Consider the following 23,190-nt stretch of genomic DNA (forward strand, 5'->3'; position numbering starts at 1 on the left):
GGACATGCCCAAAATGGTGAATAGGCTTTGGATGTGGAAGGCCCATACCTGTAACTGGCAGAAACCATTTTTTTTCTAACATAAAGCAGTGGGATACAAACTCATACATGTGGGATGCCCAGACTCAGCAGGGCTGTTTGAATTCAGTGTTTAGTTAAAAAAAAACCTGACTTTTGCTGGAGAGTGGAAGAAAGTGTGTGATTTGGGTATTTTTGGAATTCGCATTGATACTCTTGAAGAGTGGATAAAGTTTATAGAGCTGTTAAACTACCCTGTTATATTCATCTCCAGCCTTTTAAAAATTGGGGAAGAAACTGACTGCATGTGCCTCAGTGTTAAATTTGATTGAGGTGACAAAGAAGATCGATGAAGGTAGACATTGTCTATATGGACTTCGGCAAAGCATTCAAAAAGGTTCCTCATGGTAGACTGGTTAATAAGGTGAGATCACTTGGGATCCAGGGGACTCTAACCAACTGGATCCAAAATTGGCTTGAAGTTAGGAGAACAGAGGGTGGTGGTGGAGGGTTACTTTTCTGACTGGAGGCCTGTGATCTACAGTGTGCCATAAGTATTAGCGCTGGGTTCATTGCTTTTTATCATTTATATAAATAATTTGGATGTGAATATAAGAGTTTACTAAGTTCGCGGGTGACACCAAAAAATGTGGTGTAGTGAACAGTGAAGAAGATTAACTCAGAATACAAAGGGACCATGATCAGATTGGCCAAAGGGCTGAGGAGTGGCAGATGGAATTCAGTTTAGATAAATGTGATGTTTTGCATTTTGCTAAGACAAATCAGGGCAGAACCTGCACAGCTAAGGTTTATAGTTCCTTGAAAGAGTTGCAGATGGGCAGGGTAGTGAAGAAGGCGTTTGGCACACTTATTTTCATTGGTCACAATATTGAGTGTAGGAGTTGGGGTGTCCTATTGCGGCTGTACAGGACAATGGTGAGGCCACTTCTAGAATGAATTCAAGTCACGCCTGTACAGGAAGGATGTTGTTAAACTTGAGAGGGTGGAGAAAAGATTTACAAGGATGTTGCTGGGACTGGAGCATTTGAGTTATAGGGAGACCCTGAATAGGCTGGGACTTTTTTTCCCTTGTGTGTTGGAGGCTGAGGGGTGGCCTTATAGAGGTTTATAAAATCATGACGGGCATGGATAGACTGAATAACCATGGTCTTCTCCCTAGGATAGGGGAATCCAAAACTAGAGGGATTTGGTTTATGGTGAGAGGGGAAAGATTTAAAATGTCCCTGAGGGGTACATTTTTCATGCAGAGGGCCCTACGTGTATGGAACGAGCGGTTAGAGGAAGTGGTGGGGGCTGGTACAATTGCAACATTTCAAAGGCACCTGGATGGGTATGTGAATAGAAAGGGTTTGGAGGGAGATGGGCCAAATGCTGGCAAATGAGACAAGATCAGATTGGAATGTCTGGCCAGTGTGGACGAGTTGGACCGATGGGTCTGTTTTATCGTATAATTCTCTGAATGAGCAATTTTGGAAGCTGATATAACCCTTAATACTGACATTGTATAAATATTATTACTTAACTGTTTACCAGACCATTCCAGAGGGGAGATTATAAAATTCAGAGTTTCATTGACAACACAGGTTATTAGAGAATGAGCTGCCTCCAATGTGAGGTTATAAATATAAATGCTTGTTTTTACAAGGGAATAAGCACTTGAAGGTGATTAAATATGTTGAATTGGCTTTCATGAATGATTTTTTTTATAGCGAAGTCTGTAATAGAGATTTTGAAATGTGTTTAGTCTCAGTATGACTCCTCGGGTTTGTACATGGTAGCCACAGAATGAATTGATGTGGAAGCATTGGGATGACAAGTGGCTGTGGGATAGATGAGAGTTGTGGGTTGGCCTGGAATATTTGAGGAGCCATTTGGAGTGGTGGCTTAGGGTGGATGGGTAGCATGAATTGGCATGGATGTGCAAAGGGTGTGTGGGGCTGCAGGGGGCACAGAAGAGGGCCCGGGGGGTTTCCTACTTAAGAAAAGGAGTAAGACAAGTGAAGCAGCCCTTTTAAATAGCTCATTTAGCTTTCAGCAGCTCCTGTGATGGTGCATGGTTGGCACCCGAGGCTGGGGATCCTGAATCCTCCACCTTGCCTCCATCCCTTGTAACAAAGACTTCACCATTTAGGGTAATTCTTCCCATGGCAACTACAGTGAGCCAGAAATTTCCAAGCTCTGGGAATCCATCTCGCAAATGAAAATCCTCCCTCCAGCCCAACAGTTAATCCGCTGTGAACGTAGCCACTCTGTTCATTGTTTACAGGTGTGAATAGCTTGTACCATCCTTCCATAAGACAACCTGTACTGCCTCCACTGCCCATTTAATCTTTAATAACCAAATTACCCAGGGAACATGTCAGCAGAATTCAGAAAATACAGTCGCAGTACATAACAATGTTTTAAAACTTCACATTTGTTCACGAGTTTTGAGAAGATTTGTAGCTCAGGTTGAGGTTCTGGATGTGAGTTTGCTCGCTGAGCTGGAAGGTTAGTTTTCAGACGTTTCGTCACTTTTTTTTATTTGAAAAAGATATACTTTATTCATAAGATGTATAAAAAAAAACCATATTTATACACCGGCCCAGTCATGCAAGGTGCTCCGGGTTACCCAGGGGGTACATACACCAACTAAAGGAAAAAAAAACAAACAAAGAAGAAAAAAAAACAAAACAAAGAAAATACCCCGGCAGTCGTCTCCCCGCAGAGTCCCAGGTCGCCCCCTGACCAGTTGGGGAAGGCGCCGGCTGGGCCCAGTTACCAGATAGCACCCTTTTTTCTATTCTGGACGAGGGGTTTCATACGGTGGTCTTTCCCCACCGTGCCTTGGCGGCAGCTGCCCCAAGCTTTAGCGCGTCCCTCAGCACGTAGTCCTGGACCTTGGAGTGCGCCAGTCTGCAACACTCGGTCGGGGTCAGTTCTTTCAACTGGCAGACCAGCAAGTTGCAGGCAGACCAGAGAGCGTCTTTCACCGCATTGATGGTCCTCCAGGCACGGTTGATCTTGGTCTCGGTGTGCGTCCCAGGAAACAGCCCGTTCAGCACGGAGTCCCGTCACGGAGCTGCTCGGGACGAACCTCGACAAATACCACTGCATCCCCCTCCAGACCTCCTGCGCATAGGCACACTCCTGAAGGAGGTGATCGACAGTCTCGTCCGCCCTGCAGCCACCTCGAGGCAGCGTGCGGTGGCGCAGAGATTCCGGGCATGCATAGAGGATCTCACTGGCAGAGCCCCTCTCACTGCCAGCCAAGCAATGTCCTCGTGCTTGTTTGAAAGTTCTGGCGATGAGGCATTCTGGCAAACGACTTTGGCAGTCTGTGTGGGGAACCACACGACGGGATCCACCCTCTCCTTTTCCGGAAGGGTCTCGAGGATACTACGTGCTGACCACTGGCTGACGGCCTTGTGGTCAAAGGTGTTTCCCTTCAAATATTTCTCCATGAAGGACAGGTGGTACGGGACGGTCCAACTACTCGGAGCGTTCCGCGGCAATGAGGCCAGGCCATTCCTTCGCAACACCGGGGATAGGGAGAACCTCAGTAAGTAGTGACACTTGGTGTTTGCTTACTGAGGATCTATGCACAGCTTGATGCAGCCGCACACAAAGGTAGCCATCAGGGCGAGGATGGCGTTCGGTACGCCCTTTCCCCCATTTTCCAGGTCTTTGTACATGGTGTCCCTGCGGACCCGGTCCATCCTTGCCCCCCAAATGAAGTGGAAGATGGCCCGGGTGACTGCAGCGGCACAGGCCCAGGGAATAAGCCAGGCACGCTGCCTCGAGGTGGCTGCGGGGCGGACGAGACTGTCAATCACCTCCTTCAGGAGTGTGCCTATGCGCAGGAGGTCTGGAGGGGGATGCAGTGGTACCGAAAGCCCCTCGCACCTGACAACCAGGTTCTTACCCGCGATGGAGAGGGACCGGAGCATCCACCTGCCCAGCTTCTGCTTCAACTTGGTGATATGCTCCTCCCAAGTCTTAGTGCACGCCCCAGCTCCACCAAACCAAACACCCAGCACCTTCAGGTAGTCTGTCCTGACAGTGAAGGGGATGAAGGAGCGGTCGTCCCAGTTCCCGAAGAACATGGCCTCGCTCTTACCCCTATTGACTTTGGCACCCGAGGCCAGTTCAAACTGGCCGCAGACGTCCAATAGTCTACTCACCGACCGATGATCGGTGCAGAAGACGGCGACATCGTCCGTGTACAGGGAGGTCTTGACCTGAAGGCCTCCGCTGCCTGGCATAGTCACGCCCTTCAGGCTCACGTCCTTCCTGATGGATGCGGCGAAGGGCTCCACACAGCACACGAACAAGGCAGGAGAGAGCAGGCAGCCCTGCCCGACCCCAGATCAGATGGGAAAACTGTCCGATTCCCACCCGTTGATTGAGACCGCGCTAACGATGTTGGTGTAGAGCAGCCGGATCCAATTGCGGATGCCCTCCCCGAACCCCAATTTGGAGAGGACGTCCCTCATGTAAGCATGAGAGACCCTGTCGAAGGCCTTCTCCTGGTCCAGGCTGACGAGGCAGGTGTCCACCCGCCTGTCCTGCACTTAAGCGATCATATCCCTGATGAGTGCGAGGCTCTCAGCGATCTTCCTGCCTGGCACAGCACAGGTTTGGTCAGGGTGAATCACCGACTCCAGGACCGACCTGACCCGGTTGGCTATGACCTTGGCCAGGATTTTGTAGTCCACGTTCAATAGTGAAATGGGACACCAATTCTTAATTTCTTCCTTCTCCCCCTTCCTCTAGTAAATGAGGATGATGATGCCCTTCCTCACGGACTTGCACATTTCCCCTGCCCGAAGTGTACGACGAAGTGCACTATCGTACACCTCCAACAGGTCCTGGCCGACCAGGTCCCTCAGAGCGAAATACAGCTCGACCGGTAAGCCGTCGCTCCCGGGAGTCCTGTTCCTCTCCAAGGACTTGAGGGCTCTGGTCAGCTCATCCAGGGATATCGGCCGGTCCAGCCACTCCCTCGTGCCGTCGTCTAAGACCTCCGTGATAGACGACAGGAACGACTCGGAGGCCGTGCTGTCCGTGGGCTTCGTGTCGTACAGTCCGGCATAGAAGGATCTGCTGATCCTCAAAATGTTGGGCCGAGACGACATCACCGAGCCGTCGTCCTCCTTCAGCCGACTAAGCACAGAGCTCTCTTTGTGCACCTTCTGAAAGAAGGAACGCGAGCACGTCTCGTCCTGCTCCACAGAGCGCACCCTGGACTGGAAAGCCTCCGCGGCGAAGAGCGAGGCTTGCTGGCCCCTCACCTTGCGGAGGTCCTCCGTGACATCGACCCCCATCAACTGCAGAAGGAGCAGGTTCTGCACCCTTTTCTGGAGTCACGACAGCTTTCCCCGCCTCTCTCTTGCCTTCTGAACACCCTTGAGGACAAAGAACCTCTTGATGTTCTCCTTCACCGTCTCCCACCAGTCGCCCGGAGACTAAAAGAGGGGTTTCACGGTTCTCCAACCGGCGTACTCCCACTTAAGCTCCTCGACGTTCTCTGGGGTCAACAGAGTCGTGTTGAGCTTCCATGTCCCCTTGCCGGCCGGCTGGTCGTCCTGTAAGTGACAGTCGGCCAGCAGGAGGCAGTGGTCAGAGAAGAACACCGGCTCGACGCCGGTGGACCTGACCGAGAACGTCCGTGACACAAACAGGAAGTCTATCCTTGAGCGGATAGACCCGTCTGGCCGCGACCAGGTGTACCTCTGCTGCGCTCCGTCTGCAGGGGTGCTGAAGACATCGAGCAGCTTGGCGTCCTTCACCGTGCCCATCAGGAATCTGGACGTGACGTCCAGTTGACTCCTCCCACCCGCTGTCCCCACGCCGGATCTTCCTTCTGTATCAATGATGCAGTTGAAGTCTCCACCTAGGATGACCGGCCTGGACGTAGCCAGCAGGGGTGGAAGCCGCTGCAGGATGGCCAACCGCTCACTCCGTACCGCTGGGGCGTACACGTTGATCAGCCTCAGGGGAGCGTTCCTGTAGGTGATGTCAGCCACTAGGAGGCGCCCCACCACCACCTCCTGAACTTGAGATGGTGAAGTTGCGCCCCCGCAGCAGAATAGCCAGGCCCGAGGAGCGACAGTCGTTACCCCCCGACCAGATCGAAGGCCCACAGGTCCAGACGCCGGACCATTTCCCGTACCTGCCGAGGTGCGGTATCCCGCACTCCTGCAGAAACAGGAGGTCCGCCTTGATGGTGGTCAGGTAGGCCAACGTGGACACACATCTCGCAGTTGACTTGACGCTGCGCACATTAATGCTCGCAACTCGTACCCCCATTGTGGGCAGTGACCGCAGTACCCTCCCCAAGTCCAAGGTCCAGCCCCTCCATCTGTCCCTTCATGCCCATTGCCCAGGGTAACTGCTGGACGCTCTCCAGGCTCAGGAAACCGTCCGTGCTGCCTTCCGGGTGGCATCCCCCCGTCAGGGGTGCGGAGGCAGGAGGGTCCGGCTCCGGGTCAGGCTGGGGGACGCGCTGTTTCCTCCTTCCCGCCTGTAAGTTCCGGGGGGCCCTCCAGTGCTCCAGCGGCACTTGACTGAGTGTCGGAGGGAGCCTCAGGACGCCTCCCATCACCTGGCAGCGGGGTGCTGCTTTCCTTCTCCCTCGAGATCTTTAACTTCTGCTTCGGGTGGGCCCTCTCCGAATCCTCCTCGTCAGAGGAGCTCTTATAGCCCCACTGTAGCTGCATCTTCCCGCCTGATGGTTGTGGTTCCTGGGCCCGTCGACGCACCTTCCTCCTCGCTTTCCGGACTGTTGTCCACTCCCCTGGGTCGCCTGTCGCCGCCTCCATCGACTCCGGGTTGTTGGGGGGGGATCGGAGCCTGCAGGGGTGCTTTGCTGGCCTCGGGCCCATCCTGCGGGGCTGGGCCCTCCTGCACGGCCTGGCCCTCCTGCACATTAGTGGGGTCCTTGCTGGGCCCTGGTGCCTTCCTCTCCTCCGGGGTGGCTGGCCCCGCATTGCCCCTGCCGGCAACCTGGGCGTAGGTGGTCCCCCGCTGCGGGCATGCCCTATAGAAGTGGCCCGCTTCCCCGCAAAGGTTGCGGCTTCTCTCTCGTGGGCAATCCTTTGCAAGGTGTCCCTCCTCCCTGCAGTTCCTGCAGATGGTGGCTTTGCAGTCGGCTGCCACGTGACCTGACCTACCACAGGCATGGCAGACTTTAGGTTGCCCTGCATAAGTCAGGTAGCCCCTGCTCCCGCCGATCGCGAAGCTGGATGGTGGGTGTACAACATTCCCGTCCACGCCCATCCTCAGCATCACCTTGACCTGCCTCTTACTGGTCCAGATGCCAAAGGGGTCCATGATGTCGGTTAGGTCCCCTTCCACCTTCACGTACCTTCCGAGGAAGGTCAGGACATCAACTTCTGGCACATGCGGGTTGTACATGTGTACAGTCACCATACGGCTCCTCTGCGCTGGCATCACAAACAGTGGGACAGCGGTCAATACAGAGAGGGGGCCCTCACCTCCTTTCTCCTTGAAAACCTCCAGGAAGCGCTTGCAAAGCTTGGCACTCCCGAAGGTCACGTCGTAAAAACCTCCTCCGGGGAAATCCTGCAGGCAGTAAAAACCCCCTCCGGGGAAATCCTGCAGGCAGTAAACGTCTGCAGCAGCGAACCCACAAACGTCCAACAGGACCCTCTTCACGAAGAAGGTGCGGTCCACAGGTGCACCTTCATCCACCTTCTTTACAGAAACACGGATGGTGTTCCGGACCCCCTGACCTGGGGCACGAGCACTTGCCGCAGCCATCGTTGCAGGTTGGCTGCTCCCCTGAATCAGCATTAGGCCAAAGCCAGCATTAAGATCCACTGGTCGCAAGGGTGCACAGCCAACCTGACGTCCTCCTTTCACCTCCAAGACAGCACTCTCCACCTCTCGGTCCACAAGAGAGTGGGTCTTTATTTTGTTCCAGATGTAAGCTGGTTCACTGAGCTGTAAGGTTTGTTCCCAGATGCTTCTTCACCATTCTAGGTAACATCAACAGTGAGCCTCCGCCAAAGCACTGGTGTTATGTTCCACTTTCGATTTATATGTTTAGGTTTCCTTGGGTTGGTGATATCATTTCCTGCGTTGGTGATGTCATTTCCTGTTCTTTTTCCTCAGAGGAGGGTAGATTGGCTCCAAATCTATGTGTTTGTTGATGGAGTTCCGGTTGAAATGCCATGCTTCTAGGAATTCTCGTGCGTGCCTCGGTTTGGCTTGTCCTAGGATGGATGTATTGTCCCAATCACCTTTGCAATGGAAAGTAAGGTCTTATTTTTTGTGTCAGAATGAGAGGAGAGAGAAATAGCCAGGTAAGATAATCAAAGCTCTGAACAATTGAATGATCAATGTAATGGCAACTGTAGAAATTTAAGTTGAAGACAGAGAATCAATGTAGATGTGTTTACACAGAATGATTAGAATGAAAACTGCTGATAACTGTTGTTGAAGCAGCACTTATTGCCTCTTTCAGAAGAGAATCAGATACTTCCTTGTAAAAGAGGAATGTTAGAGAGTGTGGGGAATGAACGGAAGAGCAGGTTTAGACTGTGCAGTATATTTGGAGAAAATGTTAGCACAAATTTAATCTATTAATCATTCAAAGCAGCTGCAGAATGAGAAGCTTCAATGAGAAGATGTTAGAAGGATTTTGGGTGCATTTGTCCTGCATATTCTGGTCGCCAGAAGCCAGTTTATATTTCTTGGTCCCAATTTTAGCCCTCTAGGCTTTTATATACAAAATGTACGCTCCACAGTTAGAAATGTTTTGAAAGTAGGAAGAATACGAATTGTGATCTGGTACGATTTAAACCCAGGTACTTTATTCCTATTTGTTTAGCGTTGTCACACCAACGTGACAGAAAACCAGTAGCTCAGTTGATTTTCCCTCCGTTTTGCTTTGGAGCTGGGTCAGGCCCAGGCTTCATGCTGTAAACCAATGTCATTGCACCCTGACCCAAAGCACTGTAACCCCAGGATAGTGATGTTCCTTATTGATAGGAAACAGATGATAGGGATGATTGTACTGGGATCTCCCAGTGAGTAAACACAACAAAGAAATTTACTGTAATAACAATACACTGTTGGAAAATTGCAGCAATTTCAGCAGCATCTGCAGAAAGAAACAATTAATTGTTCAGGCTGATAAACTTTCAACAAAATTGCTATTAGTGAAATGAATTAGAGAAATTTACATGCTAATGAACTGTTTTCAAAATAGCACCAAAAGTAGCTACTGCTGGGTAACCCTTCACAGCTGCACATGTCAGCTTACCCTGTTGGATGTAGTGTGGTGTATGAAAGAGCGGAATTTGTCACAATAAATGTGCCTTGTGCTTTTGCTAATATATAACCTGTATGCTATATTCCCTGAATGCCTCTATGCTGTAATTATTACTTCAGTTAGAAAAAAAGTGGCTTAGTGTAGTTTTCCTATTCTCTCTTTTTGAACTGTGCAGCTGGTTTTTTTTTCACAGTTATAGATTTAGAGCTGAAAAAACTTGTGTTGTGCCTGGACACAATAATTTGGGCAGCACAACAGAATGAAGTACTGGCAATGGTAGATTTCACTGGTTGTGGGAGTAATTTGATCTGATGAATTAATGCTACAAACCATTCCCTCATATTGGCTTATGAGGGCCTTTTTCTCCCTCTGGTCTTTATTTTAAAGTAAACTATCCTGGTGGATAGCTTTGTGCATTGGGAACACAGATTAGAAATTTGAGTTTGAGATCTGTAAGAACAATTAGACTGTTCAATTTTTCATCTGTTCCCTTTGGCTCAGTTTTTGATGTATCTTCTGTACATATTCATTAAAAACATACATGCGATAGCGTATTTGTATCATCATCCCGTCACCTCTCTCTGGGACCTGGATTTGAATCTAATCTGAACTCGAGATGAAAGGCTTCCATTAGTGAATGTACTGTGGTGGGTACTGTTCTCATGCTAATATTAAGGGATAGTACAAATAGCCTTCATGCAGTGCCCAGTTATACTGAAGCCAAGCTCCAACAAATGTGTGATACTCACGACGTGATTAGATTAGATTCCTTACAGTATGGAAACAGGCCTTTCGGCCCAACAAGTCCACACCGCCCCTTGGAGCATCCCACCCAGACCCATCCCCCTGCAACCCACACACCCCTGAACACTTCGGGCAATTTAGCATGGCCAATCCACCTAGCCTGCACATCTTTGGACTGTGGGAGGAAAGTGGAGCATCTGGAGGAAACCCACGCAGACATGGGGAGAATGTGCAAACTCTACACAGGCAGTTACCCGAGGCTGGAATCGAACCCGGGTCCCTGGCGTTGTGAGGCTGCAGTGCTAACCACTGAGCCACCGTGAAACATGTTTCACACACCAGCAATGATTGCTCCTCTTTTCAGAAGCATAAATTATCCACACAGTGTCTGCAGAGCATAACAATGGAGCTGAATTAATTGTTTTGTTACTTTGAGGCATAGTTAGCTTTCTGATCTTCTAACCTTGAAACGTATGTTTTTTTTGTTATGTATGCATCCTTCACCTGCGAGTACTGATTTTGTTTGCCATTCACCACTCTCATGTTGCCCACAAGTGACATCCAGCATAATCTTTGAGTCAGAGACAGGATTGCATCCCCACACTCTACATTCTCCAACATGGGCTTTGCTTTCTGCATGTCACCCTCTGTAGGGAATGTGGAACTGAGGTTTATCCCTTTAATGTGCGTAAGCTGTAGAGAAACATTTGCACAAAAATAAAACAATACTGAGAGTTCCTTCAAGATAAATGTAGTTCATGCACTAGGAGGTGTTGCTGGTTATAAATCTGGTCTTGGTCCAAGTGGAAATATCAAACAATCTGAGATGGGAAATGGAATCTTTCGGAAGACTGTTTATTCAGGCACAGTGGGCTGACCTGGCACTGAGTTACGTATGGAGCACACACTGTACAGGGTATCAAAGTCAAATCACTTAAATATGAGGAACTCGTAGCTAAGAATTTAAAGTATGTATATTCACCAGCTTACTGATTTTTTTTTAAAAAGCGGGAACTGGACTGTAACATTTTAATCGTTGAATGAGATGATGAAGCACTACTGCTCCTGAAGGTTATATCCAGTTAGTTTGCACATTTTAATTAGTGGGCTTTAAATTGACATGTGAACAACAATAACAACTTGCATTTGTATAACACCTAGAAACTCGTAAGACATTCCAAGGATGTGGAAAGGAATTCAAAAGAGTATTACAAAACAAAATTTGACATCAAACCATATATAGAAGTATTGGGACCATTGCTGAAAAACTTTGTCAAGGAGATAATTTTTGAGGAGCATCTTAAAGGAGGGAAAGGAGTTAGAGTGCTAAAAAGATTTGGGAAGGGAACTGCAGGTATTCAAGATTTGGCAGCTGAAGACATATTTACTAGTGATGGTGCAATTCAAATCAGGGATGCTTAAGACAGCGGAATTGGATTGTATCTTGCATGATTGTAGGGATAGAGAAAATTGCAGAGGTAGGGAATGGTGAGATCTTGAAAGGATTTAAAAACAAGAATAATAATTTGAAAATTGAAGTGCTAATTAAACAAAAATCAACATAGGTCATTTAGGAGTGATGGGGTTGTGGTGTAATAACACTCGGTGTAACTGAGACAGCACAGTTTTGGATGGGCAGAGTTGGAGTAGAACATAGGAGGCCAGCCAGCCCTATGGTGTACTAGTGAAGTCTTGAGGTAATGCAGACTTGCTGTGGATTTCAGCAAGAGATGAACTGAGCCAAGGGCAATGACAGGTAATGTTATTGAGCTGGAAATAGCCGGTCTTAGTAATGTGGTAGATATACAGGAAGAAACTTACCTCAGGGTCAAATATGGTTCCAAAGTTGCAAAATGACGGCTTAATCTCAAACTTGTTGTGGAGAGGACAGGATTTGTTGGCTAGGAAGTAGAGTTGGTTCATGGTCTGAAAGGCTTCCTAATGTTTGGTTGGAGCAAACCTCTGCTTATCCATCGGACGTTGGATGAGTAGTCTGACCATTTGGAGACAATGAATGGGGTCAACGGTAGTGGTAGGAAAACAGACCCAGGTGTTTTCAACTTCCATTTTAAAACGGTCTCTTGTGGGGTATCTTCATCCCTGGATGGCCATTATTTGTTGCCCTTCTCTAGTTGTCCTTAAGAGGGTGCTGGTGAGCTGCCTTCTTGAATTGCTGCAATCTGTGTCCTTGAGGACAATATTCCAGAGAAACATGAGAATGGGCATTCAGATGATGCTATCAAAGAACAGCATTTAGATAATACCGAGGACGAGGCTAAGGAGACATATTTGGGGAAACGAGAAACAATGGTACGGGAGAAGGAAGACAGCTCATCACCATCTCCTGAAGGATATTCAAGGATTGACAGTTCAAGAGATGTAACTCCTTCCACTTCCTTTGGCCCATCCGGGCCATTAAACCTCCAGCTGAAAGTGATCAAGTAGATCATAGAGTGCTATAGCACAGAAATAAGGCCTTCAGCCTATCAAGTCTGTGCTGGTCAAAAACTACCACCGAACTAATCTAAAGAGATAGTAGGAACTGCTGATGCTGGAGAATCTGAGATAACAAGGTGTGGAGCTGGATGAACACAGCAGGCTAAGCAGCATCAGAGGAGCAGGAAAGCTGATGTTTCGGGTCTCGACCCTTCTAATCCCACTTTTCAGCAATCGGCCTGTATTCTTGGCATAGCAAGTGTACATCTAAACACTTCTTATGAGGATTTCAGTCTCTACCACCCTTACAGGCAGAGAGTTCCAGATTCTCACCACCCTCTGAGTGAAAACAAAACTTTCCTTTCATTCCCTCTAAGCCTCCTCTCCGTTACCTTAAATCTATATCTCTGATCGTTAATCTCTCTACCAAGCGGAAAAGGTCCTTTAGTTTCTACCCTGTCTATGTCTCTCATAGTTCTATGCATCTCAATCATTTTCCCCCTCAAACTTCTCTGCCTCAAGGGAAGCATTCCGGTCTATCCAATTCTCTTCATAACAAAAACTGTCCAGCCTAGGCATGTTACCAGTCTTAACATCTCCTCCTCTTGGTCAGTGTTTACTGATTGCACTGTGAAACACGTCTGGACTTTTTAATGTTTTAAAGGTGCCGTATAAATGCAAGTTGTATGTATTATTGTTTTGAAGATGCACAATTCAAAGTGAGTATCTTTTTAAATCCACCCAGATACAACGACCTTAGATAGGGTAACAATGTTCCCAAAGGCTTGGGCTAATTTTTAAGATGTGCCACAATACTGGTGGAATTACAGCCAAAAGTAAATGTTTCCATCATGTAGAGGAACATTTTTTGCACCTCTTTGTGAATGTTAAGATTGACTCCATTCCTGGTTTCTTTCAGCTCATTTAATTTTGAAACTGTCACGTGAAATCATCCCACATCTGTTTGTTTTTGAAATATCATTTTATTTACTGAAGAGTAAAAGAAAGAGAAACCACCAAACATTCAAATAAAACTTAGAAAAAGATCAGGAGCAAATTACTGCAGAAGAGAAATCCAGGCCCAGGCTCTCTTTAGCGACTGAAGCTAACCATTGCAAATGCGGTTAGCCTGAAAGCAATTCTGAAACAGAACAAGAGGTCAGGATCTTCAGTAAAGAGCCCATCAGCTCTGAAATTATGTTTATTATTGCCCATCCCGTATTGTCTGTCTCGCACCATGCTTCACTCAACATTACACTGTTGCAATTGTACTGAATAGTTATGTGTTGTCATGATGGAAGAGATTTGAAAAGGAATCAGTTTTTCTATTTAGTTCCAAGATCTCCACATGCATAACCAACTATAAACATTTTATATTTGTCTGTTTAATCACATTTTTGTGCATTGACATTAGCCATTTGTCAAGGTTGAGCATCATTATAACTGATAACTCCTTCCATTGGCATAAAGGATAAAATATGTAAATAATTCAAGTATCTTAGTGTTTAATGTTACAGACAAGTAAAGAATAGCAGTGAGTTGCTTTTCACTAAATCCTGACCCTCCGAGTTTGTTTTAGTGAGTTTTAGTTCCCTTGGAGATTAGCTTTGATCTTTGTCAAATTCAGATATTTCGACTCCCTTGTAACTGATAACTGAGTGGAATTGGCTTCTCACATCAGATTACAGTCTGTCATGGTGATTGGTGCCAACAGCAAACACTGATGATCACGGTCTGCAAAAATCTGCTGTTACATTCTCATAGCATCAAAGGAATGTGCTCCCCCCACTGCTCTCACAGCTGCTCCCAGTGGCTTTTTCTTACACAGTAAATTAATTGGAAAAACAAGGGACAAAAGGCATTAGGTGGGGTCAGCTTGCTGTGTCACTGCTAGCACATGATGGACTTTAATCATTGTCTATTCTTGAAGACCAAGTTTCTGCAGGCAGAAACCCTCCCCAAAAGAAGAGGCTAGGTGAGAGAACCATGCTGATATCTCAGTGTTCACTATGATTATTGCTATTCAGTTGTAAATGCAATGTTTGATCTGAAGGTCCCATGAGATAAGTATCAGAATGCCTGCTTACCTCTGTTGAAAGACGAGTAAAGTTGTAGTCTGGTAAAGATATTTTTGAAAAACCATGTGCAAAGCTCGTTTTTTTAACCAGAATTACAACAGCCATTAAAACTGAAATAAATGGTTAAATTTCTCATCCATGTTTTTGACCTCTGAGATCATTCACGTGTCTACATATGCTATTGTACAGTACCAAATGGAATGCCTCATTTGTTCAATTTGTGGGACCCAGCTTCGTTTCGTGATGAGAAATCAAATTAAAGCTACTATATGAATTACTGTCATAACCATCTTCCCTCTATGATTTTGTTTTTCCTTTTTAGGCCTCCTTCCCTTTCAGGTAGTCCAGCATTTTCTGACATCTCGCTCATCAGAATTTCCCCACAAAGAACCCCAGTTGGTACGACAGAACCAGTGTTTAACCCACCACACCCATACATTAACCCGTATATGGACTACATTAGGTCTCTACACAGCAGCCCCTCTCTATCAATGATTTCTGCAGCCAGGGGACTCAGCCCGACAGACGGTGAGCATCATGCATAGTTTTGCTGGCTTAGAATGGATTAAAGACAGTGATAGAGAAATAAATGTATCAATTTAATGAGTTACAAAGATAATGTTCTGAATATTTTAAAATTCAAATGTTTTCACCACATAATGCTCATTGTGTAATATTCGAAATGATTGTCTATTTACGGTGGCATCGATGTAGCCAGCTGCTTAAGTTATAATCATGGTGATCTGATGTACATTAAATGTTCTAATTAGATTATTGTTTAATGCTTAAATGAAATTCTATTTTAGTAAAGACTTGTCTGATTTTTTAAAAATTGTTCTTCATGTACCTTTTTCTTCTCAGTGTTGTTTTGAGCCAAGGTCTTTCACTCTAGGAACCATGCAGCTTTACAATCACATCAATTAAGTACCTGGTGTATAGAATGGGAGAATGTCCTTCAATCAGAACTTTAAAAATTGAAAAACAAGCAAACCCTTACTTTTCAATAATTATCAAGCTGGCATGTTACTTTTAATTCCTGTATATTTTAGGCTGCTGATAGTCATAAAACTTGGTGGTATAATTTGGATTTATCAGTTGATGAGACCACATTCATTTAACAGCCCTTCCTAAACCTCTGACATAAGAGAAAATATCAATCGATAAGAAATATGAAAGCACGTCGGAACTGAATTGCCTCAGCTACTTGGCCATTGGGCTGCAGGTTGGCTACCTCACCATAGCAGCTGCACTATTCGTTTCAAACAAGCCTTTATTCAGAAAATAAAAGGAAATAGGCTGCACTGTGTCTTTGATGCCCCCTGTCATGTAACAGAAGAAAGTATATGAGCTTCCAATTTATGTTGCTAACAAGTTATGCCCTGAATTTTCTGCACTTCCACAAGAAAGAAGGTGTGCTGTAGCGAAGATTTTTATCACTACAGTTGTTTCTTTGCAATATCTGGTGACGTGGTTCATTGACAGAGGCCAGGGATTGGGTTATCTGCCTGTTCAGAAGAATTAATTCTAGGCAAAGCACAAAGAATAATATAGGGAACCCATGAAGAGGATACTGAGTAGAGAACATTTTTCCACCGTGCTATTTACTCAATATTATCACAATTGCACAGCTCTTCTTTTACTGTACAACTTTAGACAGCTGAAAAAGATATTATTCTATTAATAAGTGTTTCACTGAGGAGGCTTCCGGCCAATCCAGATATAATACCCTGCTCTGAAAATACTGCTCACATTTAGAGAAAATACACAACAGCTGAGACAATTCACAGCATTCTAAAAATAAGCAACTTTTTCAACAAAACAACACATAACGTTCTTTAAAAAGCAAAACATCCTATCACCCAACGTTAACAGATCCTTTAAAAAATTAGAAATCTGATCTCAATCCACATTGTTATTATATCAATTAATTCCCCCTTAGGCTATATGTTATCTGTATTCCGAGTTACACCCGAATCTGACCATTTGTTTTTCAGGTGCATTGTTACGACTAACAAACAGGATAAAAATATAATCCCTGCCCACCTTTCGTGATTAAGAAAAAGATTAAGTTGCAGAGAAAATGTTCAAAACTACCATCAGTCATGGCCAGGCCTAGGCAGCAGGCTGTGGAGGTGTCGTAGTTCCTGTGTGTTTGCCCCTTCATGCCAGGTGCCCTTGAAGTGGGAACATCATGAAGCCTTTAGAATGAGGTGGGGAGCTGGGGAGCTTTATTTCTCCCACTCCCACTATTTTGATTTAGACTGTCCCCTGTTTTCCTCACCTATTTGTCTTCTGTTGTTGTGACACTGACTTTGATGGGTGGACTTGATTAATTGGGTGATTTGGTGCTGAGTCTTTTTTTAAAAAAAGGCTGGGGTCCACACTGACCCTGGTGGGCAGTACTTGTTAACTGAGTGTCAGGATAACTTGATTAGTTTAGTAAAATTGGAAAAAGCAATGTTATTAATAGGTCTTGTGGTGCGATCATTGTGTTCCCTACCTCTGGGCTAGAAGTCTGGGGCCCATGTTCCAACTGCCCCAGAGGTGTGACATAACAGAATGATTGAAACAAAAAGAATTGGGTCCTACCCCAGTGGTTTTTGGCTTCTGAATAAAAAAAGGATACAGAAGGGAATGGTGAATTTTCAGTAATACGCTTGTAAATCCCTGGAAATCTTTTGCTTCCACATTCAGCATGTATGCATCACAGAATGGTATGGCAACTGCTCTTCCCAACACTACAAGAAACTACAGAGAGTTGTGAACACAGGCTAATCCATTATGCAAACCAACCTTCCATCTATTGACTTAATCTATTCTTCCTGCTGTATCAGGAAAGCAATCAACATAATCAAAGACCCCTTCCACCCCGGTTACGCTATCTTCCACCCTCTTCCATTGAGCAGAAGATATAAAAGTTTAAATACACATACAAACAGATTCATGAACAGCTTCTTCCTTGCTGTTTTCAGACTTTTGAATGGACCCCTTGAATGTTAATGTTAATCTTTCTCTGCACCTTCTCGGCAGCTGCAACACTATATTCTGCATTCTTTTCTGTTACCCTGATGTGCTTGTATAGTACAATCTGCCTGTAAAAGCAGGTACAACAACACTTTTCACTGTGCCTTGGTACACGTGACAGTAATAAATCAAATCAAAATTAAGCACGGTGCTAGGGAGTATACTCCAGCTGTTGAGCTGAAATTCAGATTAGAGCAATGTGAGTTGAACCCAATCAGATTTCTTCTGCAAATAAAGACAGCAATCTATCCAGCTCCTTGACTCCACAGTTTAGATCAGTGGAAATGCCCCCACTTCTTACCTATCCAAATATAGCCTATGAGTCTTCAGCAATGGTTTCTCTTCCCATCCCTGCTGCATTATCTCTGGAGTTTTCCAGTAATGTATTCTGGATCTCCTTTTTTTTTAATCTTTACAATATTTTATCCTTTGGATGTGAGTTTGCTCGCTGAGCTGGAAAGTTAGTTTTCAGACGTCTCGTCACCATTCTAGGTAACATCATCAGTGAGCCTCCGACGAAGCGCTGGTGTATGTCCTGCTTTCTATTTACCTGGTTAGGTTTCCTTGGGTTGGTGATGTCATTTCCTGTTCTTTTTCTCAGGGGATGGTAGATTGGCTCCAAGTCAATGTGTTTGTTGATGGAATTCCGGTGGGAATGCCATGCTTCTAGGAATTCTCGTGCATGTCTCTGTTTGGCTTGTCCTAGGATGGATGTGTTGTCCCAATCAAAGTGGTGTCCTTCCTTATCTGTATGTAAGGATACGAGTGATAGTGGGTTTGTTGCCCAAACAAACAGACAAAATGGGCTCAGAAACCATAACCACGCTCCCCTACATCAAAGACATTTCCGAAATGACTGCCAGACTACTCGGACCCCTTGGCATCAGGGTAGCCCACAAACCCACCAACACACTAAAACAGCAGCTAATGAACTTAAAAGACCCTATACAGACAACAAGCAAAATGAACGCCATCTACAAAATACCTTGCAAGAACTGTGACAAACACTACATTGGACAAACTGGCAGGAAGCTAGCCACCAGGATACATGAACATCAACTAGCCACAAAACGACATGACCCACTATCACTCGTATCCTTACATACAGATAAGGAAGGACACCACTTTGATTGGGACAAAACATCCATCCTAGGACAAGCCAAGCAGAGACATGCACGAGAATTCCTAGAAGCATGGCATTCCCACCGGAATTCCGTCAACAAACACATTGACTTGGAGCCAATCTACCATCCCCTGAGAAAAAGAGCAGGAAATGACATCACCAACACAGGAAATGACATCACCAACCCAAGGAAACCTAACCAGGTAAATAGAAAGCGGGACATAACACCAGCGCTTCGTCGGAGGCTCACTGATGATGTTACCTAGAATGGTGACGAGACGTCTGAAAACTAACCTTCCAGCTCATCGAGCAAACTCACATCCAGAACCTCAACCTGAGCTACAAATCTTCTCAAAACTCGCTATTTTATCCTTTACCAACTTCATATGAAGGTAGTTTCAGCATGTATGTTAATGACACCCAGATCCACCTCAACCCCTGCAGACTGTTTTTCTGACTTCCAGTCTTAGATCAAATGCAGTTTTCTTCAGAAAAAATGTTGGATGGACTGAAATCATTGTCTTCATCTCTTCTGTAACATCTGTTTCCTTTTAACCGATTCGCTGGCCACCGACTCATTCTAAATCAGACTGTTTGCAATCTTTATTCAATCCAGAGTCAAACACTTCACTCCTACCAAGACCAAATATTATCTCCGTTATGAGGACTATTAAAAAAAAATACAAAGAACTGTGAATGCTGGAAATCAGAAACAAAAACAGAAATTGCTGGGAAAACTCAGCAGGTATGGCAACAGCTGTGAAGAGAAACCAGAGTTAATGTTTCATGACCAGTGAACCTTCTTCAGAACTGTTGAGAACTGGTTGGTTCTGCCATCACAATATCATCTGTCTCTGCATTGTACAGCCTGTCTTCTGTCAGATTATTTATGTCTTTGTCATCTTCCACAATTTCACTGTTCTCTAGTTGGCTTTACATCCCTCACACTCCATAAACATCAACTCAACCAACCTCCTGATGCCTGATTTTCAGCTTGCATTAAGTCCTGCTCACCCAGCCCCCTGACATGCCTTAACTAGATGGGCTTGTACGCACCCAGTGTCTTCAATTTAAAATCCCCATTCACGTGGTTAAGGCCTGGTCTGTTTATCTCTGTAACCTCCTCTCGTCTTATGACCCAATCTGAATTCTGTGCTGGTCTAGATTTGGCCTCTTGTACATTTCTCCATTTATCATTCCATCATTAATAACTGCCCAAGCCGTGTATTCTGGAAATCCCTTGCCCTCTCCCTTTTTTTAAGACCTTTTTGAAAGACTACCTGTTTGAATATTCCTGATGACTCTCTTCTTTATATTGATATAAACTGATTCGTTTTCCATTTAAAAGACATTATTTTATTATTAGTACTAAGTATATTCATTGCAGATGGATATACAAAAAATAACTAAGTTTTGGATGGATACTTATTCTGGTAGTACCTTGAATTGAGGAAAATGCTTGCCAAAGAGTACAGACCATGTCTAGAATCTGGGTTTAGAGCCTTTTAATATTAGCGAAATGTGGCTGTTGCATGGCAGCTAGCAGACCTAGGGATCTGGCTGCTCAAAGGTGACTCAGTAGTTAGCCTTGCAGCCTCTCAGCGGCAGGGACCTAGGTTTGAATACAGCCTCGGGTGACTGTCTGTGTGGAGTTTGCACATTTTCCCCTTGTCTGCATGGGTTTCCTCTGTGTGGCCTGCTTTCCTCCCACAGACCAAAGATGTCCAGGTGAGGTAGGTTGGCAAAGCTAAAAGGCCCTTAGCGTCGAGGGGTATGTAGGCTAGTTGGGTTAGCCATAGGACACACAGGGATATGGGGTAGGGGTGTGGTTCTGGGTGGGATACTCTTCAGAGGGGCAGTGTGGACACATTGGGCTGAATGGCCTGTCTTCACACTGTAGGAATTCTGTGAGACTCTTACTGCTTGTAATAGAAGAATTTGCAGGTTGATAATCAACACAACACTATGAAAGCATCTTCCATGGCTGTTCAGTCCTGACGCAAGACTCAAGCTCTCAACTTCTGGCTCTAGGGACCCTACCTACTGTTCCACAAGACGGTATTGAGACAGTTACTGGATATGGAGACAGAGAGGCCCAGGTAGGGGACGGAGGTGTTGGAGATGGTCCAGGTGATTATGAGGTTGAGATAGAAGTGTTATTAAAGTTTATGAACTGTTCAAGCTCATAATGGGAATATGAGGCAGCACCAATACAGTCAGCAGTGTCAGGGAGTAAAAGGTGAGGGATGGTGCCAGAAGAGGGTGCCTATCTTCCAAAGAGGCAGGCATAGCTTGGACACATATGGCTGCCCACAGTCACCCCTTGAATTTGTAGGAAGTGGGAGGAGTTAAAGGAAAGATTGTTGAGGGTGTGGAGAAGTTCTGTTCAGCAGATGAAGGTGCTAGTGGATGGGACCATTTGGGCCTGCAGTAGAGGAAGAAGCGGAGGGCTTTTAGGCCATCCGCGTGGGGGATACAAGTGAATAGGGACTGGATGTCTATGGTGAAGATGAGGCATTGGGAAATTGAAAGTCTTGGAGGAGGTGAAGGGTGTGAATAGTGGATTGAGAGTCTAACCTTACAGTTCACTACCTGTATGCCTTCCATCTTTCTCCAAATTGCAAATGCACAAACAAAATGAGAAAATGGCTGCCACAACACCTGGAGTGGGCAGAGGAAGTCTTTTTGTTTTGTTTCTTTTCTGAGGGAGTGGGCTCCACTTGTGGGTGATGTGAGGCCCTTCAAGGTCAATTGCATTTAACAACATACACAGACACACAGATACAAACACACGCAACAGGTTAAAGATAATGACTGGGAGGAGTGTACAGCAGTGAGAGGAGTGTGTCGTCAATGAGGGGGGAGATCAGAATACTTCCTGATCAGATCTGGAGTCAGGCAGGGCTCCCTATTCACTCCTGTTTGTGTGTTGTTTAGAGCTCTTTGCTGAGTCCACCAGGAAGGATGGGAGCCTCAAGAAGCGTGACTGCCCCAGGCAGTGGAGGTCTACAGGTCAAAGCCTCCCTGTACATGGATGATGTCACTGTTTTCTGCTCAGATCTGCTGCCAGTGTACAGACTCATGAGCATCTGCGACCAGTTTGCACTGGCCTCAGGAGCCAAGCTAAATCAAGGCAAGAGCAAGGCCGTGTTCTTTGGGAATGGGGCCAGCCAATCCTTTATCCCCTTCACCGACAGAACAGATTAACTGATGGAGCCAGGAACATAGATCAGAGGGACTGGACCATGCACAAAATCTTGGGAGGAGTGCGTCGCCAAAGTGAGGCAGAAACTGGGCTTTTGGGGGCACCGCTCCCTTTTTGTTGCACGCAAACACCACATGGCACTCCTTACAGAGGTTTTACTTGTCGCCAGAGTTACACAAAGTAGGACTGGCCTCGTTGCTGTGGGACGCTCCAAGTATTTGGACTGTTCCTTGTTGCCTGTCATTCATGGAGAAATTTGCTAGGAAAAACACCTTTGACCACAAGTTAATCAAGAAATTAACAGCACGTAGGGTTCTCCAGACCCAGCGGGGAAAGGAGAGTGTGCATCCTGTTGTGTTTTCCCCTGTGCAGACCGTCGAAACCATTTGGCAGAATGCCTCATCACCAGACCTTTTCAACAAGCTCCAAGATGTCACTTGGCTGATGGTGAGGAGGGCAGTACCTGTGAGATCCTTCTTCTATGTCCGGGCTCTCTGCTCCATCCCGCATGATGCCCTTGAAGTGAGGTAGAGACTGCCACCTATCTCCTTCTGAAATATGCCTTTACAGAGGAAGTCTGGAGAAAGATGCAGTAGTTTTTATCGAAGTTTGTCGTGAACAGGTCTTTGACGCAGGACATTGTGCTTGATCCTCTGGGATGCACAGAGTCAAACATTGACTGTGCAGGAGGACTGTCAACTCAATGATTAACACTCTTTTTGGTCTGCCCGAAACCTACTGGTCCTTCAGAACAAGGAGTTGACCCGGGCTGAATGTTGCAGACTGTCTTGATCGAAGGTCTAGGACTGTGTGCTAAGGGATGTGCTAAAGCTTGGGGCAGCTACTGCCAGGGCGCAGTGGGGGAAGATGACCATCTTGGGTCTTTCTGCTGAAGTTAAATGGAGGTCCATTCAGTTATTGGAGCTCTGTCCCTGCCCCGATGTCTCAAATGTATGTAAAAATGATCAGGCACAACTGTGAAATGCCTTTGGTTTGTTTGTTGGATATAGCCAAACTCCAATGTTTGTTTGTTTGTTTCTTTATTTGCTGCTGTATGGAACTGAACTGCTTTAGTGACCATGTATGTATAAAAAAATACTTTATTCATGAAAAATACATTTTTGAAATTAAAAAATGGGAGCTGTGTTCAACAGTCCAAATCACTGAGAAGCAAACTGAGAGGAGTATAAAGCAATCAGTATTACCATGAAGCAGACCGGGAGAGCGTTCCTGAGTAAGGCTTGAGTCATGAATAAGGTTCA

At 45.8% G+C, this 23,190-nt stretch overlaps 1 protein-coding gene across 4 annotated transcripts in view; it reads left to right on the top strand.

Moving 5' to 3' along the window:
- The window catches only part of LOC125451846 (transcriptional activator GLI3-like), a 390,661-nt gene that overhangs the window by 283,304 nt on the left and 84,167 nt on the right, over nucleotides 1–23,190 (top strand). For all 4 annotated transcript variants that reach the window (XM_048529496.2, XM_048529497.2, XM_059645818.1 and 1 more), the window contains one exon: nucleotides 14,899–15,104. In XM_048529496.2, coding sequence (XP_048385453.2) covers nucleotides 14,899–15,104 — 206 coding nt within the window. The remainder of the gene's footprint in view (nucleotides 1–14,898; nucleotides 15,105–23,190) is intronic.

This window comes from Stegostoma tigrinum, chromosome 5 (assembly GCF_030684315.1).
Source record: "Stegostoma tigrinum isolate sSteTig4 chromosome 5, sSteTig4.hap1, whole genome shotgun sequence".
Lineage (NCBI taxonomy): Eukaryota > Metazoa > Chordata > Chondrichthyes > Orectolobiformes > Stegostomatidae > Stegostoma > Stegostoma tigrinum.